The 26,975-nt window shown below is 40.5% G+C and overlaps 1 protein-coding gene across 1 annotated transcript in view; it reads left to right on the top strand.

Moving 5' to 3' along the window:
• The window catches only part of LONRF2 (LON peptidase N-terminal domain and ring finger 2), a 53,442-nt gene that overhangs the window by 6,860 nt on the left and 19,607 nt on the right, over positions 1 to 26,975 (top strand). The window contains exons 2-6 of the mRNA XM_072135782.1: positions 23,740 to 23,858; positions 24,501 to 24,623; positions 25,389 to 25,544; positions 25,818 to 26,043; positions 26,187 to 26,289. Of these exons, the coding sequence (XP_071991883.1) occupies positions 23,740 to 23,858; positions 24,501 to 24,623; positions 25,389 to 25,544; positions 25,818 to 26,043; positions 26,187 to 26,289 (727 nt within the window). The remainder of the gene's footprint in view (positions 1 to 23,739; positions 23,859 to 24,500; positions 24,624 to 25,388; positions 25,545 to 25,817; positions 26,044 to 26,186; positions 26,290 to 26,975) is intronic.

Below are 26,975 nucleotides of genomic sequence, written 5' to 3'. Positions count from 1 at the left end.
AACAGCTGGGATCAGTTTTAGATGTAGTACATTGGTGATAAAGGACTCCATTATCACTGAGAGCACCAAAGTATATGCACAAACATGCAAGTGTGGAAAAAACTCAGTTAACCTCTTTCAAATGAAAGCATAATAATAAAAGCAATAAAAACAATCATGGTTAAGATTTTCCCTGATTCTCGTACTTCAATCGAAGAGAATTGTATTAAAACCTATTTTAATGTAACCTCCCTGAAGGGGTTGTCTAAAATGCAGCAGGGTGAAGGGAGAGGGCTTTTAAAAAAAATAAATAAAATAAAATTAAGCTTTGCTCTACTCTTCTGGTGCTCCTTCGCTGCCTTGCATCGGGAAAGTTCCAAAAAGACGGCGAGTAAGCCAGCCAGAATAGTGATATACTTGCTCCCCATTTGTATGACCCCTCTCCCCGTGTACAACACCTTGGCATGCTCCTGAGGAGGATGCGGATGGTCTCCTTGGGGATCTCCTCCCAGACCTGGACTAAAGCATCCGCCAACTCCTGGACAGTTTGCAATGTGACGTTGGTGGATAGAGCAAGACATGATATCACAGATGTGCTCAATCGGATTAAGGGCTGGGGAACAAGCGGGCCAGTCCATGGCTTCCATTCCTTCATCTTGCAGGAAAAGCTGGCGCGTTCCAGCCACATGAGGTCTAGCATTGTCCTGCATTTGGAGGAACCCAGGGTTCACTGCACCAGCATATGGTCTTACCAGGCGCTTGAGGATTTCATGTCTGTACTTAATGGCAGTTAGGCTACCTTTGGAGAGCTGTGCGGCCCTCCAAAGAAATGCCACCCCACGTTATTACTGACACACTGCAAAACCGGTCACGCTGAAAGATGTTGCAGGCAGCAGATCGCTTTACATGGCATCTCCAGAGTCTGACACGTCCGTCACATGTTCTCAGTGTGAACCTGCTTTCATCTGTGAAGAGCATAGGGCACCAGTGACAAATTTACCAATCCTGGTGTTCTCTGGCAAATACAGCATCATGCACGGTGTTGGACTGTGAGCACATCCCCCATCTGTGAATGTCGGGGTCTCATATCATCCTCATGGAGTTGGTTTCTAACCATTTGTGCAGACACATGCACATTTGTGACCTGCTGGAGGTCATTTTGCAGAGTGCTGGCAGTGTTCCTCCTTTCACAAAGTCAGAGGTAGCAATCCTGCTGCTTGGTTATTGCCCTCCTACTACCTCCTCCATGTCTCCTGGTGTACTGGCCTGTGTCCAGATAGCGCCTCTGGACACTAGGCTGATAGACACAGCAAATCATCTGGCCACAGCTCACATTGATGTGCCATCCTGGATGAGCTGCACTACCTGAGCCATTTGTGTGGTTTGTGCTACCCCAAGTCTGAAAGCACCACCAACATTCAAAATTGACCAAACCATCAGCCAGAAAGCATTGGTACTGAGAAGTGGTCTGTGGTCCCCACCTGCAGAACCCCTCCTTTATTGAGTGTGTCTTGCTAACTGCCTGTGAAATTGATTGTCAATTAGTGTTGCTGCCTAAGTGGACGGTTTTATATCACAGAAGTTTGATTTACTCAGAGTTCTATTGTGATGTTTAAACCACATCTACCCCCAGATTTATGGTTGGTCGACTGTCACCAAAGCAATGCTCGTTACCTCAGGGGTTAAGTTGCAGCATTTGTCTTGTTCCTCCACTTCCACTACGCTGAATAAAGTTCTTTATAAAAATATGCAAATGAGCTGGAGGCGCTCAGGCCTCCACTAGCCTAGCTCCTCCTGGCTCCATCCCTTGATAAATATGCACGCCCCCTTCATGTATATTCACTGTGCCGGCTGCAAGTGCTGCAGATAGCCGGTGATGTTTTGTTACCTTTATTTTTTTGAGCAGTGTGTGTATAATAAATATATATACAATGCTATATCCATAACTGGCCCTGTATGCGGGAGACCTGTTCAGGGAACTTCAATCTCGGGAAACTTTACGGTGGATATAGCTGGAAAAGTGGGGAACTGCAGCTCACTTGAGTTTACACTGTAATGTATCTGCAGACCAAATCCATTCTTGCAGTATGTGTGTGTAATCTGTTTCTGAGCATATGTCTGCAAAAACTGATAATGTGTCCTTCATATTTTCTACAATCGCCACATGGAAAATATGTTCATGGCCATGGGTCCATTGAAATTTATGTGTGCGTGTGCCATCTGCAACAAAACTGACACCAATGTTATTATAGCCTTATACTGTGGCTTTATCAAAGTTTTAATCCCAGCCAAGAACATAATCTCCTCAAAACAGCTCGGAGCACTGGGCAGATTGTATGCCCTAGTTACCTTTACTCAGAAACCACTGTCTACTGTACAGTCATTGGAAACTTCAGATTACCTCTGGATGCTCTTTGCGCTTGGCTTTGTTTTCTGGTCCTCCTCCGGCACAGACTGCTGTGTAAGACAATAACCAAAATGAGTAGAAAACAAAACTGATGATATCTTGTACTAAGTTATTCTCTCTGATTGGTAGAAATCTAAGTTGCTTTTATTACAGTCAACTTTACTTCAAAGTTGATTCTGTTTGGTTCCTCCAGCTATTGTACTCTTTGATTCGTTGAAGTCCAAGTTGTCTTCATGACATAAATCACAAAGAATACTACACCATTTCTGACCGGAAGCCTAGAAGGGCCTAGAATTGGTCATCCTGCTGACACATCTAGTAGTCGGTGCTGCTGGCGTTTGGTCCCAATATATTTCAGCACCCCTTGGGGCAGATTTATCCAGCTGTCTGAAAGTCAGGATATTTCTAGTTGGCCATGGCAACCAATCACAGCTCAGCTTTCATTTTACCAGTGCTCATGAATATTTTAAAGGGGAGCTGTGATTGGTTCCCATGGGCAACTATAAATATTCCTGCTAAATCTGTCCCCTTGTGTCCATAGTGCGTCGATTATGCCATTATGTTGTAGCCTCTGATGAGGCAGATTTTACCAGCTCCTTAGGTCTGATTTGCTAAATTGCTGATTGGTATGGGTGTCAGTGATGGACCGCCCACAGAACACTAGAAAGAGGAGTCTGATGTACCAAAGTCAGACCCCTCGTCGCTCCCAGAGATGAGCGGAGCAGTAGGACGTGTATGTCTAGGCTGCCCTGCTCATGTCTATGAGGCTGACAGAGATTGCCAAGTAAGGCACTCTGCAATCTCAGTCAGCACCATCGGGATGAATGAGGCAGCCAGGCCGTGCGCTAGCCGGCTGCTTCACTGAGACCCCCACGATTTAACAAATGTATTGTATGGGCTAACTTTTTTCGTGGCAAAACCCCTTTAAAGGAAACCTACCATCACAGATTTGCCTAGAAAGGTAGATCCAGTGGCTGGTTCCAGTATGCAATTTTTCGTTTGGAGGCTACTGGGCCTGAAGTGGGAGCTACGGCTACTCCACGCACCTGTAGCCTCTTTGTCAGGTACTATCAGTGTCTCATACATGTGCATAGGTCAGCAGATAAAGCACAGCCACTAGCAATGCTTTACTATACACTACACACAGACCTGAGCAGGGAGAGGAGAGGAGAGGGGAGGGATAACGGGTGACATCACTGCCTCAGACCATGTGACCAGCCTCATTTACATAATAAAGAAAAGATTTTATTATGAATAATGTATGAATTGACTAGATAAAGGCTGGGATGGATCCTTGTGAGCTGTTCCAACAGGTAGTGGTGACAGAATTAGCTGCAGAGACTTGATGACAGGTGTCCTTTAAGTTCTGCGCATGCACAGTAGCTCCAGCTTCGGGGAAAAGATTGCGGCGCTGCAGCTTGGTGTAATTGTCTGTGTAGCCGAAGCTACTCCACGACCCAGTAGCCTCTAAAGAAAATTTGCATATTGATAAACTTTTTATGTAGATCTAGAGCACTAAAAGTTTTCTAAATGATGTATCGGGCTGCTACTAAATACAGGAACCTGCCACCGAATCCACCTTGTTAGGTAGATCCGTGATGGTAGGTTTCCTTCAAGGATTGTGGTTGATTTTTAGGGCAGAATTTATGGTCTCCATATCAAATACTTGAGCCATCTGGCTCAATGTAGAATTACTGCAGTCAAAAATAAAACCCGTATAGTGTGTGTGTGTGTTATTGCAGGCAAATGTAAACTTTGTTACTAGTTTCCTATTAGTAAATGAAATGGAAAAGAGATAAAAACAACATATCATAGCTTTGTACAAAGATTGTGAACATGTTTTGATTGCTCATTTGTTTGGACTTTTATGTAAGCACAATAATAATTGTTTCGTGAAGGTTACCACCTGCTCAAATATTGTGTGTAACTATCCAGAAAACATTTTCTTTTGCTTTATAGGATCACTTTGTTGCTTTTTAGGTAGTAGGTCAGGGCTTTACAATCTATAGAGCAAGGACAGGTTCCAGTGTGTGTGTTTTTTTGTTTTTTTTTCTGTGCAAGTTTGTGGTATGATATTGGCAGATTTAGAATTAAAGTATTTAATATTTACATAGGTATACATTAAGCATCTACTTCAAATCAGCTTCAGTAGTCTGAATCGTGCTTACTTTTCTGTGGTTTCATTTATGAAATCACAATGCCTGACAGTCTGGAGATCATTTTAAAATTATTATTGTTATCCATGGCCTCCTTCCTTCTAAAACCAACGTTTAAAATTCTGCTAATGATCCAGGTCTCTGGGGATGTTACCAGAGCCCCTCCTTTTTAGAGGCCGTTGAACCCTCGCCACCACCCCTTCCCCTTTGCTCCCTCGGTACTCTAATTCATCTTCTGCCTGATGTAATCTCATGGCATTAGCACACAGTGTAAGGGGTAAGTGATCCTGCATAGTGTAACAGCCAGTGAAGCTAAAGCATGGAGGATCTCTCCCCCAGAGCCCTTCTGGCTCATTAGCATAATTTTAAGTTGTTTGTAAAAGGAATAAGGGGATAAAAATATAAGAAGATTACTACAGTCATGGTACCTGGATCTATAAGTGTCCCTGGTTTATCATGCTGGACTTGATGGTAGATTTCCTTTAACTCGGGTAAAGAAATGGTATTTTCATGCAGCATCGGAATTATTTAAAAAATTCAGGTTTGTGAAAATGGTGTTTATTACTAATTACGCTGCAAATGGTTCTAGGAACTATTTATAATCAAATCTTGTGCAGCATTTTTGTTAGTGAACTGCATGTAAACACATGATTGTCTTGATGAATACCACAGTGAATCCCTCTGTTAATTATAGTCTTTGAAAGTCTAGATTTCATGGGTTTTCTGCTCATTGCTGATAGTTCTTATAATTACAGTAAATTATAATTTGCTATACATATAAATGCTTATCTCCAATTATGATGAGAAGCACTTTACTTATGTGCAATCTATTCACCCATTTATCAGAAAAATTCAATTGTGAATTATTGTTATCAGTTGTACAAAGGAGCAAAAAAAAAAAACCTGGTGAATTCTTATCACATCAGAGGTGCAAAATTGGCACATGTTTTCTGATCTACCCATAGCTAAGGTGTTTCTTTAACATACATTTTGCTGGTATACCTTATTTAACAAAATAAACCTTGTGTCCACTACTTGGCTCTTCCTCCCCCTCCTTCCTCCGTATGAATTGAAATCTTTTGAAACTGAAGACAGATCCATGCAGTTTAGCAGGCATTTAACTCTGATAAGATACATTATAAATTTGACCTACCGTTTATTCTTTTCATGTGACTGGAAGATTAGATCAGTCATGGCAGGACATGATAAAAAAAACTGGTTTCCAAAATTAAATACAACTCGTTGGCCCAGTATTCTGGGGCGCTTAGCACATTTATGTATTTATGTAGTGTTTGTGCCAGTTTTGTGTCTCGGATGCAGTGTGTCCTCCGCAACCTAAAACTGTACACCTAAAGGGGCGTTCAGGTGCAAATTACACAGGCTGCCACGTTTACATGTAATGTTCACTCATTAAGCTGAGTGAACCAGAAAAAACTGGTGCACTCAGTTCAAGCGTGTTAGGCACATGCAGAGTGTGCCAGATTTTTGAGGACTACTGCATGTAGTTAAAGGGGTTATCCAGGTATACAAATTTATTGATGGTCGGGCTATTTAAAAATAACAAACCTCCTCTGGCGCCGTTGATGTTCACGCCGTGGTCCATTTGATCCATGCCCCTGTTTGTTTTACGGGGGCACAGAAACTGTGCTCTGGGAGCTTCGGTCCGCGATGTGGCCGGCTCCTCCCATCCGTCCCTATCTCTCAGCGTTGTAAGCGCTGGGGGATGGTGTCGGATGGGAGCTTCCGGCCGGCTGGAAGCTCCCTGTGTGCCCCTGTATAAAACCGGCGCACAGATGAGACGGACCGCGGCGCGGCAAGGAGGTAAGTACACGTTTATTATTTTTAAATAGCCCGCCCCAGCCCGGCCATAAGTAAATTTGTTTACCTGGATAACCCCTTTAAGTCACTAATGATAAATCTGGGCCATTGCTTGCACCATGAACTCATCCGTATACCAAAGTATTTTTGTCACAAATGTAAGGTCATCTAACAAACTAAAGTTTGGCCCAAACCATTTAACAGGACAATGACCTCAAGCACACCAGCAAATCTGCAAAAGAATGGGAAAATCAAACTACCATATATTTGTTTAAGTATAACCAAGGTACCTAATTTTAACACTAAAAACTGGGAAAACCTATTGACTCGAGTATAAGCCTAGGGTGGGGAATGCATTGGTCACAGCCTCCAGCTGTATAGCTAGCCAGTCCCCTCCCACCACCCAGTATATAGCTAGCCAGCCCACTCCCTCTAGTATACAGCTAACCAACCCACGCCCTCAAGTTTACAGCCCACACCCTCTAGTATACAACTAGCCAGTTCCCTTACCCCCAGTATATAACCAGCCAGCCCCTGCCCCAAATATCCGACACCCACTGCAGGTCCTCTTCATGCTTCCAGTGCTCCGGGTCCGTCTTCGGGTCTCCGTCTTCAGAGCGGCTGACTTCATGACTTGCACCAGAAGCAAGTGGACCTGCGGCAGTTGTCGGAAAGGTGAGTATAGTGTTCATTTTTATAACATTTGTTATAATGGATTTGTCTGATTTTCTCCTTTTGGTGTGTATGATTGTCTGGTACAAAAATACAATCCATGACCAGGTATTCTCACTCATATTTTTATTTAAAAAGTAATTCCTTCATTTCATAGCAGTAGTTCTACAAATAAAGATTAATACCTACCCGCAGACTAATTACCAGATGAATACTGTTATACATACTCGCAGGTGAATCACTAGTCTATTCAATTCATAACTTCTGTTCTTGTATTAAGTACAAGCGAGTGCCTGTATAAATATTGTCACTCAGGCTAGCTAAAGGAAACCTAGCATCAGGAATCTAATAACTGAAGTAGATTCCTGATAACTGTGTGTGCACTATACAAAGTGTATCTTTGTGGCGAGGAGACGCGTGCATACAACGGTCAGAAGAGCTAGAGATGCTGCTGGGGCTTGGAGTAGCCTTAGCTCCCTGCACTCGGACACCCAATCGCCTCTAAATCTAATTTGCATATAGTAAAAATAAAATGTTTAGTTAGACTAGGTAAAACGATTAGCTAAAGATAGTGTAGGGAAGATTATAGGAGTAGAAATCTACCATCAGAACTACCTTCGTAGATTCCTGATGGTAGGTTTCCTTTTAAATGAGTGTTGTGAACGTAAGAAAAAAATGGCTGGCTGCTCTGTAGCCTATCAATATCGAACCAGTGTTTTCTTATCCTCTTACTACTACTTACTACACACTACTCAGCTGCTTGAAGGAACTTTAGTGTTTGGCTCACTGTTGTGGCCTCTTTTAATTTAGTCCATCCCTGCACACAGTCTGCTTAACAGAAGGAATGTAGGGTTTTACCAAGTTTTGAAGGGACCTTTCCTATTCGGATCTTGGCAATATTAATTGTTTGTTCTCGTTAAGGCTCATAGGACAGTAATAATGTAGAAGAGGCAGTGCTCTGAAGCGCAGCTAGCAACATTTTAGCCAACAAAAGCAAGAGTCGCCTGTCAACTATGCAATACAAGTAAAATATTATTACATACCACGTGACTAAGCATATTAAGGTGGTTGCTCTATAGTAAGAGTAAATTGCAGGGGAAATTTCTATTCTCTTCTAAATAAGAGATTATACCTATGTACACCAACACACTGCAGCAATCCAGTCAGATTATGTGATGTAGGTCAGCTGCTTGCTGAAGCTTTATTTGTAGCTTCTGTATAATCAGTCTTGGCTGTTAACTTGTCAGAGGACATGCATTATGCTGGACGCTACTTGTGGCTAGTATGAACATAGCTTGCTGTCTAAACATACACAGCAGCTGTCCCATAAGGACAGCCTCTGGCCATGCTCCCTATTAAGCCATAGTGACTTGTCAGAACGAGAGAGCTTTTCTATTACCAGATCATAAAAAGTGGTTTTTCCTCTGGAGGAGTTGGCCATGTTTTACAGCATTTCATTGGCTTTCAAGGACTATAATACAAAATAATAAGGATGGACCATGGATAACTATACTTAAATATAATAGTAAACTGGGCCTTGTGGAAAAACATTAATACAACATGGAACAAGTAGTTTTCTCTGTGTAGCGCAAACCAAGAAGTGTTCACACTTGTTAGTCAGACATGGTTAATAAGTAAAGGTCCCATACTGGGAGATAATTTGTGAATTTAGCACTTATACAACGCTGGCATCTGCTAGCAGGTTTAAAGGAAGAGTATCATGTAGGTTTTTTTTTTTTCACTAATAAAAGGAAAAAAAAATTAACCCATTAGTGGAGATTTATCATTAAGTTTGAGGTAAAACCGTCCTAGTTGCCCATGGAAACCAATCAGAGCTCAGGTTTAATTTTATAAATAGCTGTGGGAAACTGAAAGCTGAGCTCTAATTGGTTGCCATGGGCAACTAGAACAGTTCTGCTCTCAGACACCTCTGAATAATCTCCCCCATTATAACTTCAACTCTGATTTTATTTTTACTATAGGGACAGCCATTTTACCTGCATAACAGTTAACCGCATTCAAAAATGGACAATAGAAACGGCATGGGGGAGATTTATTATAAGTCTCTTAGAGCATAACTGTTCTAGTTGCCCATGGCAACCAATCAGACACATAGCATTCTTAGAAGACTATTCCACGGTTATCTCCAGACTACATATGAGTGGAGATTTATCAAGTTTCGGAGGTAAAATGGTTCTAGTTGCCCATGGAAACCATGGAAAAATCAGAGCTCAGGTTTAATTTTATAAACAGCTGTGGGAAACTGAAAGCTGAGCTCTGTTGGTTGCCATAGAACTAGAACAGTTCTGCTCTAAGAGACTTATAATAAATCTCCCCCATGCCGTTTCTTCTATTGTCCATTTTTGAATGCGGTTAACTGTTATGCAGGCAAAATGGCTGTCCCTATAGTAAAAATAAAATCAGAGTTGAAGTTATAATGGGGGAGATTTATCAGAGGTGTCTGAGAGCAGAACTGTTCTAGTTGCCCATCAGAGCTCAGCTTTCAGTTTCCCACAGCTGTTTATAAAATTAAACCTGAGCTCTGATTTTTCCATGGTTTCCATGGGCAACTAGAACCGTTTTACCTCCGAAACTTGATAAATCTCCACTCATATGTATTCTGGAGATAACGGTGGAATAGGCTTCTAAGTATGCTATGTGACCGATTCAGAAATTATTGTGAAGGGAAGGGGAAAAGATGGGCAGTGGCCATTACATTTTCTCAAAGTTGTGTCCATCTCTAAAGGTGTTCTGCAGATCACTCTCCCAGCTAACTCCTCTCATACACATTCATAGTTGGCTTGGTTTACAGTGTATATGTTCTAAATGGAGAGAGGAGAAAACACTGCCTGAATCCTCTGGTGGTGAAGATAGTAGGTATAGTGAGATCCAGCTTAATCCTTCAGCCCATTGACATAAGACACAGTGGGCGAGGTGGGAATTAGTTTTACACTAGATGTCTTCAGTTCCTCTAACGTTGGTCTAATTAACATTCGGAAGGACAGCATCACATGGGCAGCCATAGACTATACTATCTCATCATTGTGATGATCTTTCTCCTTTTGTTCTCTTAAAAGTCTGAGACCATTAGTGTAGTAATTAAATCAGATTTTAGTCTAAAATTTAAATTTGTAAACTATATTCAGAAAAATGTGCAGTTTATTAATTAGATGTTATGGTGATTACAAAGTATGCTAGGTGTTTATTTACTTGTCAATTTTTCATATACAGAACTGATTGTTTTCTCAGTGTAGATCAAGGTTAGGTGGTGAAGTGCATGACACAAATGAAAATCTGACTTCAAAGTGGCTGAAGCGTGGGAGAGTGATTAAGCTTAGATAATTACAGCCAGTAATTTCAACAGAAATTGAATGCTGAGGAGAAGTATAAAGGTACACTCAGGGAATTGTACTCTAATGCTTTTGATAAATGTGTCCTAGAAGAAAGAAATTGTAGTTGTAAATAAATCAAAGGTTTAGAAATATGATGGGAAAGCTAAGTTGCAGTATTATGAATTATACACCTTATGTTGGCAAAATAGGGATAAGGGTGAATTTGTTATGTGCAATATGTGAATAGTTTGTACTTATTACAAACCTTCGAGCATCTTCTTTCACATATTTGGAAAATTTAATTAACCTTTTACCTGGTTAACCTATTGAAGTAAATTACTCTATGGAACAAATCTTCCCTCCATAATTGAAAAAAAGACACCGCAACATCATATTTAATGAATAGCACACAGTCGTCAGAGGTACATTATGCACGGGCACAGTGCAGATGAGTACATTGTGTCTCACCGCAATATGTCTGAGCCATGCGGTTATGCCTCAAAAGATATGGCAGTACTTATTCCTGCCAATATGTGCAGCGTGGCCAAACCGCTCCCTCCTTCTCCACCTGGCTCACAGTCTTAGGCTGGATTCACACAGCCGTTGCCGGCCGTGCCGTAGTACAGCGAGCACATGGCAACGTGCGGGGAGAGTAGAGGTGAGCGCTGCTAAGCCCCGTCCATCTCCATAGGGATATATGGTGCACGGCGCCATATGCTGTGAGAAGATACGACATTTCCTATCTTTTCACGAGGTACGATGCCGCAGGTATGCCGTATATATGCGTCCCCCATGCGGCAGTGTGAATGTAGCCGTAAATAAAGACTAGAATTTATTTATATTTTTGTTGGAGGGGGCAGTTTTTCCATTAGCCTTGCTGGCTAAAGTCTCACGCCACCATGATACTTGTGAGGTTAAAGGTCCATGATCTGAGTTCAGGGACTGTTCCAGACAACTCTTGTTCAAGAGGGGACATACATTTCCTATTTAAACAGGAGTTTGCACCTAAGGCCTGTTGCTAGGTCTAGTGGGAGAACTATGAGATTCATGTGTCGGTCTGATGCAGTGGAGTCCGGTGCTGCCTTTCTTTTATGCAGCAATCTAGCTGTTTGAAGAAAAATACTTTTTAAAGAAAACCTACCATTTGATTTGATGCATTATGAAACAAACATACTTTGAGAATCCTGTAGCTACACTGATGCAGGATCATATCTTGTTTAATCCCTGTGCTGAGTGGTTTTGATGATAAAACAGATATAACATTATGCTAATAAAGCTCTGTTGCATCTATGGCTGGTTCAGCGCTTCTCCTAGCACATGAGTTATTCACTGCAGGAGAGGATGATCTAATAATCCCTGGGTTGTGCTTGAAGGCAGAATAATCAATTGCTGCACCATCCCCCAGCTGCTGTGTATGATTGATCCAGCTCAGGTTGAGTAGTCCTGTCTTGACTAACCTCCATTTTGTAATTACAAGCTCCATGTCTAATGTGTTTATCTAGGCAGCCAGCCTGACCCAGCTTTCCCAAGGTCCTGAATGTTATAATAGTTTTTTTCAGCAAAACCACTCAGCACAGGGATTAACCAAGATATGATCCCTCATCAGTGTAGCTACAGCAGTCTCAAGGTATGTTTGCTTATGTAAATATGTAAATGATCCCGAGCCCTTCCAAGCTCGGCAGTCTTTTAACTTATTCACTTCTTCTCTAGTCTTGCTTCCCACCCAATCCCGCCAACTGGGCGTGTCGGGCTGCAATATGGTACATTTTATGAGGTGCATGATTTGGCACTTTTAGTAATTTTTCCTTACAGGTACTTGCTGCTATGGAAAGTTGAGCTCTGCTTCTTCAACAGAGTGAAAAGTATGACCATTTATGGTGCATCTAAACAAGATATAAATTTAAATATGAAGCAATATATCACTGTGAAATTTGTGGCAAATATTGTTGGATGGAATAGATGTCGACATCTTTAATTTAATTCCTTTATTTACCGTATATGGCGCCCTCAGATTACATAGCCTACACAGAGTCTGCTAGATCAGTTAATCTTTTGTGTGCAGGATTACAAAACTTTTTGCAAACCAGTTAAAAATCAATATCCACTATTAATTCAGCTCCCACCCCCAAGAAGCCTGCTTTGCCAAAGGAAATGGTGATCGCTGTAGGATGGATATGTGTGGAGAGATTTTAGTCTTCCAGAACTGAGTGACTCTCAGTGGTTTCTAGAGATATTGCACAACACAGGAAAGTCATCGCTGCTTTAACCCTACCAACCCACTTTAGAAAATGTACTTGTCTGTAAAATCTCTTTATATATTATATAAGGAAATGATATACAGAAATCATTACTCCTGTCTCTACTCATTGCAAAATGTTATATGTTAGTTTTGAAGGTATAGAGCAGAGCTGTACGTCTTTAGCACAATATCTAATTGAGCACTTTTTTTAAACCAGTATTTCTAGAATATCTGGAGCCAGAGACATAAATTTAGCAAAATGTCATTTTTCTTAATGTGACAATGATATATTCTTGTATAGCAGTGTATGTTATGACTTGTTCTTTTTAAATATTGTATGTGTTTTCTTCTTTCTTCTTGATCTGCCCCTGGTGGATATAAAAAGTCTACACACCCTTGTTAAAATTCCAGATTTTTGTTATGTAAAAAAAAAATCTGATAATTTCGGTCATTTTTCTACCTTTAACATCATCTGTAATGTACAGTTTTAAAAGTCAGTTTTAAAAACAGAGGGAAAACTTTTAGGGAGGAGAACTAAAATAATTTGGTTGTATAAATATACACACCCTTACACTTTAAAGAGGACCTGTCACCTGGAATAAAGTAAAGTAAGGAATAAAGTAAGCAGCTGCCTAACCCTATGCCAGTAATAGCAGTGTTAAATTTCTAGCTGTATTGCCACATACTGATGAAGCTTGCAAACACTGCACTACATAGCCCAGTGACCAAGCTTACTGCGGTCTGACGTATTCATGAGGGGGCAGTCCGAGGAGGCCGTGACTGCAGCTTGATGCCTGGCAGCCACCGCCGAGATATGGTGTTGGAGTGCAAGTTCGGCTGTAAGCTTGGTCCAGCTTTTCGATAAATCTAGCAATTTAACACTGCTGTTACTGGGGTGGGGCTGGGGTTTATTCTGGGTGACAGGTCCTCTTTTGGACAAAGCAATATTAGAGCTTCATGGCCAAACCCAATTTTTTCAAATATGACATGTGTCACTATATTTGATTAGAAATTAAGAAAGCCAAAATAAATTTATTCATGACCTGTTGTACTTTACTTTAGTGGTATATATTGGTTGATTTGTTTTGCATTAATCTCTAGGAAAAAAATGTACATTTGGTGAAAATTTAGAGAAATGTGCAGTTTTATGCCGATCATACATTTAGTCTAACGGCGAATTAGTTATTAATTAAAATTTACCATATGTCTGCTTTATAGGGTTTTTTTAAATGCTATTTTATTTAAATAGGTCTTTGGAGGCTTAAAAATCGCACATAAATTTTCAAGAAAATTTTAGATTCAATTATTTTAGATAATATATAAATATATATATACATATACACTTGTTTAGAGTAAAATACTGCAAAACTTATGTATTACAGTAGTCAGCACAATTTAACAGGCACCTACTGAAGGCAGGCCTCTACTAATCAGTATCCCCAGTTCTCTGCACAGGACGGGGGTGATCATCTGGGTGAGTACAAATCAAGAATTATTGGCGGCATGGTCACTAAGTGGTTAGCACTACATCCTTGCGGGGCTGCCTGGCTATATAGAGGGAGCAGGTGCTGGCTATATAGTGGGGCTGGCTGACTTTATACTGGGGGGCAGGGGGTTGGCTAGCAATATACTGGGTGGAGGCTGTGACTAATGCATTTCCCACCCTGGGCTTATACATCAGTAAATAGGTTTACCCGTTTTTTTTGTGGTAAAATTAGGTGCCTCGGCTTATACTTGTCAGGACTTGAACCAGCGGACTCCACTGTCCTAGGCTGCATCTCTACCAACTGCGCTATGCAACTCTTTGGACAGCTCCAGTGCTGATCCTTGGGCTAGTTCTCGATCTTCCAGTTCCTAGTTCCTGTTTCCCTGGCTTTGCTCCACCCCTTCCTTAATTACTTAGTGTTACTGCACTTAGACTCCAAAACCAGAAGATCAAGAACTAGCCCAAGGATCAGCACTGGAGCTGTCCAGAGAGTTGCATAGCTCAGATGGTAAAGTTGCAGCCTGGGGCACTGGAGTCCGCTGGTTCAAGTCCTGACAATACTTGAGTATTTACAGTATATGAGGATGCTCACCTTTTTTTATTATTTATTTCTCCCATTCTTATTGATTTTATTTGCTTTTCAATGGAATTGTACAGATTATGGGTCATTTAAATGACCAAAACCTGATATTGTTTTATTATCCACTAAGTGACTTTCTATTACATGCATGGACTTGGAAGTTAACCAGAGTCCTTTTAAGTAAGTGCGTTTCTCATCCAGAAGGTCCACTTGACTAACAGTATATCTTCTTCCACTCCAATTGATTGTTTGATATTCACGTTTTCCCAGAAAACGTGTTGGTGTTTTGTTTTGTTTTTTTTATCCTGCTGCTCCATCTGTCACACGTGTCATGAGAAAGTACTGCTGCGGCCTGGTTACCTAGAGACAGCCTCTTAAGAGTCTTTGGCCAGGGCTTTACATGAGCTGCAGGGTTCTGCATATGCTTTTAATCTACAGTATCACTAGTATGGGCTCATGGCACTTTACTGTAGAAGATTACAATCTTTTTATTCATTTGGCAAATTACATTGGCTGAGGTTGAGTGTCATGAGTGCTCACTCATGTGCTCATTAATTTTTGTGCTCCATGTGACATTCTGTTGTATAACTTCTTTTCACAGTCATAATCGGCAACATATTTTTTCAGTATGTACTTTGACATGGCAGATTATTTTCAACTGTGTTGGCTTTTAACGTTGAGATCAATAATAAAATATAGTACTTGACAATGCATATACATTTATAGGACCATACAAAAGCATTTATAAGGGTTGTCTAGCTAGTTGGGGATAAGGTATCAAAACTGGTGACCCCCTCCCCTCACCATAGCGATCCACGGTGCATGGCCGTAACACAGGGATGTGAATGTACGGTCATGTGAATATGGCCTTAAAGATATCTATAATGATCCTGCAGAAATCAGATCAGCACAAAACCTTGATGTACATTCTAGTAATTAAAAAAACAGGAGAACAAGATGAAAACACTCACCACTCCACAATCCTGGCATCATCAGAGGTCCTTTTATCATGTAGAAACTAATTAGCATTAATAAAAATGATTGCATTTTTGGGACACAGGATTTGGTTCTTTTACTCTAATTTGTGTTCTATTTTGTATCAAATTTTATATAAAATACATATTTTATTATTATAATTTTTTAAATGTATTTTTCATATTTTTTATATTTTTTTCCCTCCTTCTTTCTCCAAGATGGCACCACGAGAGAAATGGTCGAAAAATGGGCTCCTCCAATCCTGCCTTAGTGGTTTCTTGTCTCTGGCAGGGGACCTGATTGGGCTTGAGGTTAGGGTCCAGGAAAGTCCTGCTCCCCCCCCTCCCCCCGACAAACTTTGGGGGGGGGGGGGGGGTTACAATGATAATCATTGACGTTCCACAGGATAAGAGATCCGGCTTCCGACTAGGTTCTGTCTGTTGCACAATTGCACTGTAAAAATAGAACGATAGCTAGTGTGAATATGCTTGGCAGGAATGCCCAGTCCACTTCATGCCCTTCTATGGCCACTTGGTGTGGAGGGGGTGTTCGTGAGGAAATAGTTGCAATTCCTGGCGGTTCTGGCATACCAGCCTGGATGAATGATCCCAAATGATACTGTGCATATAGCATGTTTTTTCTTTTGTCCACATATCGTACTCCTTTTTCCTAAACCGTTTACAGGTGGTCCCTTACTTAAGGACACCTGACTTACAGACAGCCCGTGGTTAAAGACGGACCCCTCTGCCCTCTGTGAAATCTGGTGAAGCTCTCTGGATGTTTTACTTTAGTACCTGGCTGCAATAATCAGCTGGAAGGTGTCTGTAATGAAGTTTTATTGATAATCCCTGGTCCCAGCTAAAATTTAGAAAATCCAATTGTCACTGGGGCAAAAAAAACTTTTGTCTGGAGCTACAATTATAAACTATACAGTTCAGACCTGCATACAAATTCAACTTAAGAACAAACTGATGGACCCAATCTTGCAGGGACTGCCTGTACAGGCGGTCCCCTACTTAAGGACACCCGACTTACAGACAACCCATAGTTACAGACGGACCCCTCTGCCCACTGTGACCTCTGGTGAAGCTCTCTGGATGCTTTAAAATAGTCCCAGACTACAATAATCAGCTTAAAATTGTCTGCAATGAAGCTTTATTGATAATTCTTGGTCCTATTACAGCAAAAAAATGTGAAACTCCAATTGTCACTGGGGCAAAAAAAAAAATTGTAGGGAACTACAATGATAAAATATACAGTTTCGACTTACATACAAATTCAACTTAAGAACAAACCTACAGTCCCTATCTTGTATGTAACCCGGGGACTGCCTGTAATTAGAATTTTTTCTTGAATGTGTTCTGATCTCCAAAGATGAAATGTCAGCTCACTGAAGCATTGAATTACATGGCTCTATACTGTAGAAGTTAATTACCTGGTTGAAGCGTAGTAGAGCTCAAGATAAATATAGGCTGTTCTAACAGTGCGGCAATGTATCATCGCCAGTTTTATGTTTGTCACAGAATTGTCGCATTGGTCGTTTTGCTACATATTTCTTAGACTTTTGCCTACATTCTCCACTTTACATTTTTTTTCTTATGCCAGGTATAACAAGGTCATCCACATGTGATTTTAGACATGCAACTTTTTAAAAAGTCGTACATTTACTTGTAAATCCTCCCCTTTCCCTTCGTGGAGTAGGAAATAGTTTAGAATTAGTTGTGCCAAAATCTCAGATTTTCAACAAATGAAAGTCCCCCATGTCCCCATAGAGAATACTGTGCACATTGCCAAAGTGTTTTTATGATAAAACTGTCTTTTTACGATAAAAAAGTTAAATAAATGTTTACCTTTCTCTCTGGGTGATATATTGGTGTTTCTTATTTGGAATAGACACACGATGGAGCAGTTTTCGGGTGGGGGACTGCTTCTCACTGGCCACTCCCTTGGGACACCGGACACCACTGTGCAATATTTTCTATCGGAAAAGTACAATTTTATTATAAAGACACCTTTTTCAATGTGCACACTATTTTCTATGGGGACATAGGAAACCAGCAAAAGGGCTCCTGATGACAGGTTCCCTTTAACACATTGGGGCCAATTTACTAAGGGTCCGTCTGACGCATTTCCGTTGGGTTTCCCGACTATTTCTGTTAGTGAATCGGGGAAGACCCGTATCCTCGTTGGACAACGCACCGCGGGATCACGACAGGACCGGGTAAGTAAATCTGCCGCATTATATGCAGTGTGAACCACTATGATAAATCTAATGTACAACATCACTCCTAACAAAGCAACTTTAAAAACCAGACCATGATACACCCCCCACCAAAGTAGTTTTTGTGTCTCAGAACTTCAAACAACTGTCTATAGTCTTTGATTATAATAAATCTTTGTTTTTATAGCACTTTCATATTCCACATAACTCTGCAAATAATTGGGTGCATAGAGAAAAAAAGGACCTTTTTTAGAGTAATAAAATAATCATCAGATAAAACAATAGGAATCAGGGCCCTGCTAGCAAGAGCTTGGCTCTGGCTGTCCTTGAAAGATATATCCCATCTGGTCCTCAAACCGTTCCTTAAGTCATTGAAATATAAATACAATGTTAAGCTACAACTTTTCTTTTTTTTTCTGTAGCAAGAAATGGTTTAAGGTCATGTAGGTTCATTCTGGGACTCTGGTCTTGTTGAATTAATTGTACATGTAGTAGGTGGGGTTCTGGCAACTGTTTTGCAAGCATGTTATGATTTGTTCTGCTTTAAAAAGACGTCATTTGATATTTGTACTGGAGGAAAGAAAGTTGACCTTAAAAAAAAAGAAGAGAGAAATATGATAACCACTAGACAAAGCACATTTACTCTAGTATGTAACAAATACATGTAGTCCCTTTAAAGGGAAGGGAAATATTGCCTAAGAGATAGACACTTGGTAGTTCTGCTACTATATTTTACCATATTATACTATACCATGCTATAGCTAATAGGACGACACAGGGGCCCACTCCATACTCTTCCCTGTCCACTTGATGTAGAGATGGCGTAAGAAGGGGGAAAAGTTGCGATTCCTGGCCTTGCCTCTTTACAAACCTTGATAACTCCCCTCCCCCTGAGTTCTTGGTAAAACCCCTTAAACTTCCAATGAAAATGAAATTCATTATAATTTTTTTATTTCTGTATGTCAGATTCTCCTATGACTTTTGACAATCTATAGTGGATGTTTGTACTGGAACCAGCAGTGCAGTTGTGAACAGAGCCCAAGTGTTAATTCTTCTTCATTTAAATCCAGCTACACAGACCTATTGTAACAAAATTCCTATGTTTTAAGGTACATGTGGATACTATTTTAATTGAAAAGGTATCCAAATATGTACATGTCAAATGTATGTACCAGAAGGACATGTTTCTTTCTACACTGTAGAACCCTATGAGCATCTTGGTGTCCGTTTTGATATGAGACTGAAATGGGTCATGAGACTTGAAGAATCATTTTCTATTTTTCAAAATCAATTTGCAGTTTTATGTGCAGTATTTACTTGCTTCCACAGTCCTCATTGTTGTGTGGTCTTAACTTATTGATCCCAAGGGAAAGTGCCCATTGCAACTGCTAGGTTATGGTGTGGTCCCAGACTTTTGAGTCACCCAAAATAGGCTTTTCATCTGCTACAGGTTAAAGTCTCCTGTGTTCTAAGCTGCATGGGAGTCTGTAGATAATAAATGTGGTCTAGGTTGTAGCTTTTTGTGAAGACTTTGTTTTGAATTTTAAACAACCTCGAATGAGAGCAGACCCATAGATGTCAAATCAATGCATAGAGTGATACCGGAGCAATACAATGTGCAAAACACAAAGTAAAAAACACAAAATAAAATGGAACAAAATGAATAATAATGAAGCTTTATTTATATAGCACCATCAAATTCCATAGCCTTTTACAGATTGTAGGGGAACATATAGAAGTAAAATAAGACTTTGCATAGTAAAAAACATGGTCATATGAACCAGAGGAATGAGGGCCCTGCTTGCAAGAGCTTACAGTCTATGAGGATGAGGGGGTGACACAAGCGGTATAGAATAGTCCAAGGTTAATGGGACCGCAGAGAAGCCTGTAGCTTGGTATCTGGTGTTTACTTGATAACAGACAAGAGGGGAACACAGTATGGGTTAGTGAGTGTGATAGGCCTGTTTAATGATGGTAAAACCCCTTTGAAGCTTTTGAGGTTGGATATTAGTCTGGTAGTTTGGGGTAGGGCATTCCAGAGAATTGGTACGGCTATGGAGAAGGCTGGAGACGTGAGTGCGAGGTTAGAATTTAAGAAGACAATAATCTAAGATCACTGGTGAGATTGAAGAGCATGGGTTGGGCGATGAGAGAGGAGAACCAACATATGTGTACATATGAGTATTTTGACATCGGACACAACACACACAGGCATACACTATACACACACTGGTGAGAGAGACTAATTCAAAGAGATCAGCATTAATCAGGGCTATGCAGTCAGACCTGAGATGAAGTGTGAACTTTAGGGGGTTTCAAGTTAAGCAGCAGCACATTCCTATCATAAAACATAGTCAGAGGAGCATTTGTTCATACTTGTGTATAGGAGCGCTGTTCACTCCTCTCCGTAGGAAGATGAGCAAGCGCATCGCAAATGAGGTCAGAAATAGGACCTGCTCTATCCTTGCGGAGCTGCGGCTGGTTCAGTTATAGTGCGGTGGGACTCAACTGGCTTTGCCAGTTTTCTGTTGAACTTTGCTCTTAAGTGTCTGCATCACTGTATCTGACAGGACAGAAAGAATGTGCCCATAAAGAGGCGTATTAGTGCTATGGTATTGGAACATTAGTTGACAGCCATGAACTACAGTGTCTGTGATTCAATAGTTCCTGTTGTCTTGTACAGCATCATTATGTAAAGAGAAACACCTCAAATGGGAGTCACATAATATAATAACTAGAAAATATAGGCCATAGACTGGTGAATACCCTATATGTGACAGTTATGTCCCCAAGAACTATAAATAAGGCTTTGCTGAATAGAAGATGAGTCCTTTTCTGCTAATACATCTGAAAATGCTTTCACCACAAGATTTAATTGCCAGTTAAACACCAAGCTATTATTTCTAGCAATGTACAAGGCCAATTTTGTTAAATATTTTGACCTTCTATTAAATAAAAGGATAATTGTTGCCAGGTATGGGTGTAAAACGACACTGCTGCTGATGTGCCTTAGTTCACAGTGTTCTAAATATAGGGCAGACCGCCCTGCAGAGAGCCTATTGATTGTAGAGAATAGCTGCATTCTGCTGCCTGCTCCACATAATGGGAAGCGTGAGGCTATTTTTAGTTAAAATGGACGTGTGTGAACTGTGTCGCCATTATATATTGTTTCTTGTTCATGTTTTCAAATGAAGGTAAATCTGAGGAATAGAGACTGTTTAATAGAGCTTTAACCATAGAAAATACACAGTAATAGAAATGGCCAAGCTGTTCTTTCTACTATTTTCTCTTCTCTTTTGATGATTTTTTATTAAATGTACAAAGATACCGTATATACTTGAGTATAAGCCAAGTTTTTTATACTCAGTTTATACTTGGGTATATAAAAAAACTACTCCCCATTCCGAGCTCCCCATTCTGTCTTCATGTGCGCAGGTGCCAGCTCCAGGTCCTCGACAGCTTTGTGCGCACGGCCCGGCCAGCGCACAATTGTGATGTCCTCAGTAAAGTAATAAAATAAAAAATATATATTTTATTTTTTAAATTTTCAAATATTAATGGAAGTGTTCTGGATTTTGCAATCAGCCTGATTACATATACAGTTGTAACTATAATTTGTAACTTCCACCTATAGTAAATAGGTTTTTGGGTTAAGGTTTTGAGCAGAACTTAAATTTGCCATATTACTGCTAAAACCTATTTGGGATTTTTGGCTGCTCATTATCAACAGATTGGGGATTGGGCGATACCGGAGGAGGGAACGTGGTGTTGAGACACTTTCACAAATGGCTATGGCCAGCTGAAGCACTGGAAGAGCACAGTCTGATAGGTGGTGCTCAGCTGAAGTGGTATAGTAACATAAATCAATAGTTTGAAGAAGACGAAGCGGCACTCACCGGTAGCGTGAAGAAACTCTTTTATTTGCGGTGTGTACAGAGGCAGAACGGGGCCAGGCCGTAGACTAATCATACTCCATTGTGGGATACAACTTATTCGGGGGAGGTGTATATGTTAGAGAAAATGCTTAGAGGAAAGGAGTGCAATGTTTGAAGCAGTTCTATGATGGAACAGTTTTAAAGTCCTTTCAAGCATTGAGGGAGGAGTTTGATTTCCCACATTCGGTGTTTTTTCCAATGCTTACAAATTAGACATGCCTTGCAGACACAGTTTGGACAGGAGGCGGTTTCGTTCTCATCTCTGGGAGTGATGACTGGTGTACTTCAGGCCGCGTCAATGAGGAGTTCGATATCTGTACTGTGGAGCGTCCCCTGGTCGCTAGAGCAGAGAAGATCACAACTCTTCCTTGTAAACAGGGTATATCGGACACCGTTGGTGCTTCCACGGATGGGGGTGCATGGAGATGCATGTTGCCCAAGGTGTGGGACGGATGCGACACATATGTTTTGGTCTTGCCCTTTTTTGTCATCGGAGGAGGTGCTCAGGCTCATCCATGAGGTCTTTGCAGTGCATGTTCCAAGGGAACCCAAAATATGTTTGCTTGGCTGTCTAGGACAGCTGGATATCTTTTAGAAGAAACGGTAGCAAAAATTCTCTATCAAACACGGAAATCTATTGCTTGGCACTGGTTGGATGCCACCCCTCCAGATATAGGCGAGGTAAAGGCTATGTTAAACAATACTATCCGTATGGAACTGAGAGTGTATGTCAGAAGGAAGACTGTGACTAACTTCCAGAAACATAGTAAGAAGTGGGTGGAATGTCAAGAGCTAGCATCTGAAGAACTGTTGAGATGTTGGTTGCGATCTAGACCTGGCAGGTTGTTGGGACTGTAAATGTTCTGTGTTGAGATATGTGTGAGTGGATGTGATTCTAGGTGTGACACTCCTACAGGGTACTATTTTTTTTGACTGGGAAAAGGCTGGACCACAGGGTGATAATAGCAGGGGGGGGGGGAGTTGGGAGAGGTAAGGGGGGATTGTTCCCGTTTTGCCCTGTCTAATATTCCTGTACAAAAAGCTGTAACATAAACAAACAACGAATGCACAGATGTATGATGTAAATTATTATTCATTATCAATAATTGTTACCTGATTTTAAAAAGAACGTATTTTGGGAATAATAGAAGGTATGATAAACTGGCATGACTTGGCTATAACTAGGTCTACTCAGCAAACATAAGATGCTATAACTTCCTGAAGCATAACTAATGATAATATAATGATTTTTTTCCCCAAAATTGTCATATGTGGATACCCCTTTAAAAATTTAAAGTTTCCCATATTGGGGCAGATTTATCAAGCTGTCTGAAAGTCAGAATATTTCTAGTTGCCCATGGCAACCAATCACAGCTCCCCTTTAAAATATTCATGAGCACTGGTTAAATGAAAGCTGAGCTGTGATTGTTTGCCATGAGAAACCAGGAATATTCTGACTTTCAGACAGCTTGATAAATCTGCCCCATTGTGTTCCTCACCCTTTCCACAGTTATGGCATTTTGTGCTCTAAATGTATAAAAGATGCATGTCCCATCTTTAGGACCTGATCCTTTTGTAAACCAGAGTGGTATCCTGTGCCACATGCTGACAGCCACTACAGTATATCCAGATAAAGTTGGAGAGCTGCACACATGTGCTGCCCCTTCTCTATTCATTATCTATGTGGTTGCTGGCTGCCGGCTATCTTGGTAGGTTGGGGACCTGCATTACTCACAGAAGTAATGGGTCACAAAGATGTGGCCAGCATATAGGACATTTATGGCATATCCTGCTGATGTTCCATACGTAGAGTATAACTTGTGAGTAGCCTTGTCTTTGTGTATTTTTAAATAGAAAAAGTGTATTTTCTAAATTTGCTTCTTTACTGCCCTTTAAATATCTTGCAGAAAACCTTAATACTTTTTTTTTCTCTCTGTAGCTCCTCGTGACTCCCTGTTAACTTTACAAAGAGCTGAGCTCTTCTCTGCCATGAAAAACTTCAAGCAAGCCCATAATGATGCTGATACTGTCTGCAGAAAACAACCTCTCTGGCCTAAGGTACAAAGATAGTGGCTACCACTATATAGAAACTTCTTGAATTACTGCATGAAAACTCCATTTTAAAAGTGGAAAACTATTTTTTAAAAGTGCAGATTATTTGTATAATACATAGTGTAAACATAGAATTAATCCAATCCCTTGTTGCAACAATGAGCTGACTATTTCCAGATATTGTCTTCATAGTAAGTCATGAGGCACAATCTGCATTCTTAAAACTCTGTGTAGCCCAAATATTCTAGTTTCCATTTATAACTTGTTGAAAATCCAAAGCTTTTTCTACAACCTTTACTAGATTTCAACTATTTTTACAGAAAATATTCCCTAGTTTTAACAGCAGGGGTGCTCTAATGCACAATGCAACGTTATTATTAAAATATAGGATGAATCGTACAATACAATCCTCAGTGTCTAGAGCAGATAGAACTCATCATCTACAACATTTTCCCTTCTCATACAATATTTGTAATCCCACCATGATTGTGGAAAGTAATACATTTTCTTGTCTTCTGAGAACATCATGTCCGTTGCTGTTAGTGTAATCCTGTGTACCAGTTTAATGGAGAGGATTATTTATAGAAAGCGTGGTACAAGATGCTTTGTTAATCGCTTTTAAATCATGTCACGTTGTTGTGTGCGCAGGGACGTTATGTGAAGGCACAAGCACTTTCCGGACTTGGAAGGACAGAGGAGTCGTTAAAGGAATTTCTGCACTGTGTTGCCTTAAATCCTGAATGGAGTTCAGTGAAGGTGGAAGCACAAAAGGTATCGATGAGAATGTCACAAGTTTATTTTCTTCTGTGCATCGTATTCTGTCTCATACATGTTCTGCAAACCCTATATACATTGGCATATGGCAATCTCCCAATCCTAGTCTAAAAATAAATTTATGACAAGGAAAACTCTATTCTTCTTTTTTTTTTTTTATGATGTATTTGACCCATGGATCTGATATCCTTTCACCTACCATTACAATGGCTTCATATAAAACGTATCTCCACTATGTTTGGGAAGGTTTAAGGGAGGAACCCACCAAATAAGAGTGGGCTTTGTGATAGATCAAATCCTTGTGCATACAGGTACGTCCCCATAGGTGTCTACAGCGGTTGCTTTATCTTTCCGCATATGTATGGCTGGACGCCAGGCATCGCTATTAAGAGGGGAGGGGTGAGATACAGGGGAGGGGAGGTACTGAGGTACAGCTTGTTTTATTCTAACAGTTCTTAATATAGGACTGTCAAAAAGTTTGTTCAGATTCATTTATAGTTCATTAACTCGAATAATGCCATATCAATTTCTTTTCTCCTTTGTCACATTATTGTGCCTATTGCAATATCTCCATTTCACAGAAATTAATTAACCAGTTCTTTGCAGAAACTAATAAATGTGTGAATATATTTGATTGCAATATAGGCTTTACATAGCAATTAACAGCCTACATGTAGTAATTCTATATGTAACTAGAAGTTACATCCACAGTACTCTCCTCCAGGATACTAGTTAAATTATCTGTATTGTGTCTTCTCTTAGCTTATGTGTGAAATGCTGTTTCCAGCCTTTGAGAATGTCCAGGCCAGTTTTACAGTCCGCGCCCCAGCTCCATATACTCGATTGAAGCCGCTCTCTTTAAACAGTCCAAATAGCTCTCCTCATGTGGATGATACTTCTCTGCCAGGAGGCTCAAAGGTAAAATTGTTATAATCTTTTACTAGGTTATTGACCAATGTCAACACAAGTATTCATTCCCTGCGGTCATTGTGCACAGGTGCTTATAAGCTAATTTTCCAGACTTGCCCTCTAAGTCTTATGATCTAAGCCTATATACAGCCTAGATACAGCTTGTTTTATTCAAACCTCTTATTTTTAGCGTGAGAATTGTTTTCATTATTTTCTATAACTTCTAATTTATTACCTCTAAAAGGAAATAAAGTTGTTGATCACAGGTTTGTCTTTTTACAGGACCCAGCATTCAGACTAACCAAAGCCTCGTTTCCCAAATCTGAGCTTTTTCAAATGAAAAATGCTCTCGACTGTCCTATTATATGTGACCTGCCACATGACAGAGCAACAAAAACCCTTGGAAATGTCCTTTCTTGCCTTCCTGAAGTAGGTCTTAAAAGAAAACGTGCCAGCACTTCTGAAGATGCTCATACTATTGAGCTCCCTGCAAAAGTCATAAGAAATGGTAAAAAGTCTTCTGCCACAAATTCCTTTATATGAGACTCTTGTCACTTTACCACTTGTCAATACATATGTGTATCTAATATACAGTGTGTTAAAATACATTATAACTAAACATTGTCATGAAACTCCCTGTTTATTCCACAGATGCTGAATCCCAGTGGGAAGAGCCTACCTCACACTTAGCAGTTAGAGAGATTCCCAAAAATTTGCTGGATTCCTCAGATTTTGAGTGTTCTCTCTGCATGAGGTACTATTAACTCAATTTCTAGTAGCATTTCAGTCAATTTAACATAGACATTGTGGCATGTTTAATAAAAGATTGACTGAATTATCTGTAATATGTGAGATGACCAGTGGCATACATTAAAGGTGTAACATTTTAAATGAAAAAAGAATGCTGTAATTGGTGGGGAGGGCATCCCAGAAAGAATTGAAAGCGAACCTGTCACAATGAATGTCATAAAATACTTAAATGATTCAGTCTCTAGCTAAAAAGAAGTTTATTTTACATTACCTGGCTTCCTGCCAGCAGTGTCTGGTCAGTCCCAGGGGCAACTGCATATTGTGTGTGCCTGTGTCTCATAGTGCTTTATTCTTCCTTCCTCTTCCCCTTCCCTGCCTGCTCAATGCACATAATAGGAATTGGGTAGTGGGGAGGGAGCAGGATGAGTGTGGAGGAGAGGAGACTGACACAGGCACATACACACTACATCTGCCCCCTACCCAGGGTCTCACCACATGCTGCTAGCAGGGAGCCATTTAGTGTAAATTGTATTAAGTACTGATATGATTCTGAATGCTCACAAAGGCATTTGTAATAGCATAGGCCAGAGGTGGCACTCTGAGCCCTCTCAGTGGGCTCTTAGGCTGTTGCCCCAGGACAGAATTCACCAGATTGGAGATTAAGGGATCCTCCTGCAGGCCCAGGTAGCC

This window comes from Engystomops pustulosus, chromosome 2 (assembly GCF_040894005.1).
Source record: "Engystomops pustulosus chromosome 2, aEngPut4.maternal, whole genome shotgun sequence".
Taxonomy (NCBI): domain Eukaryota; kingdom Metazoa; phylum Chordata; class Amphibia; order Anura; family Leptodactylidae; genus Engystomops; species Engystomops pustulosus.
This window is presented reverse-complemented; position numbering and strand designations above follow the sequence as displayed.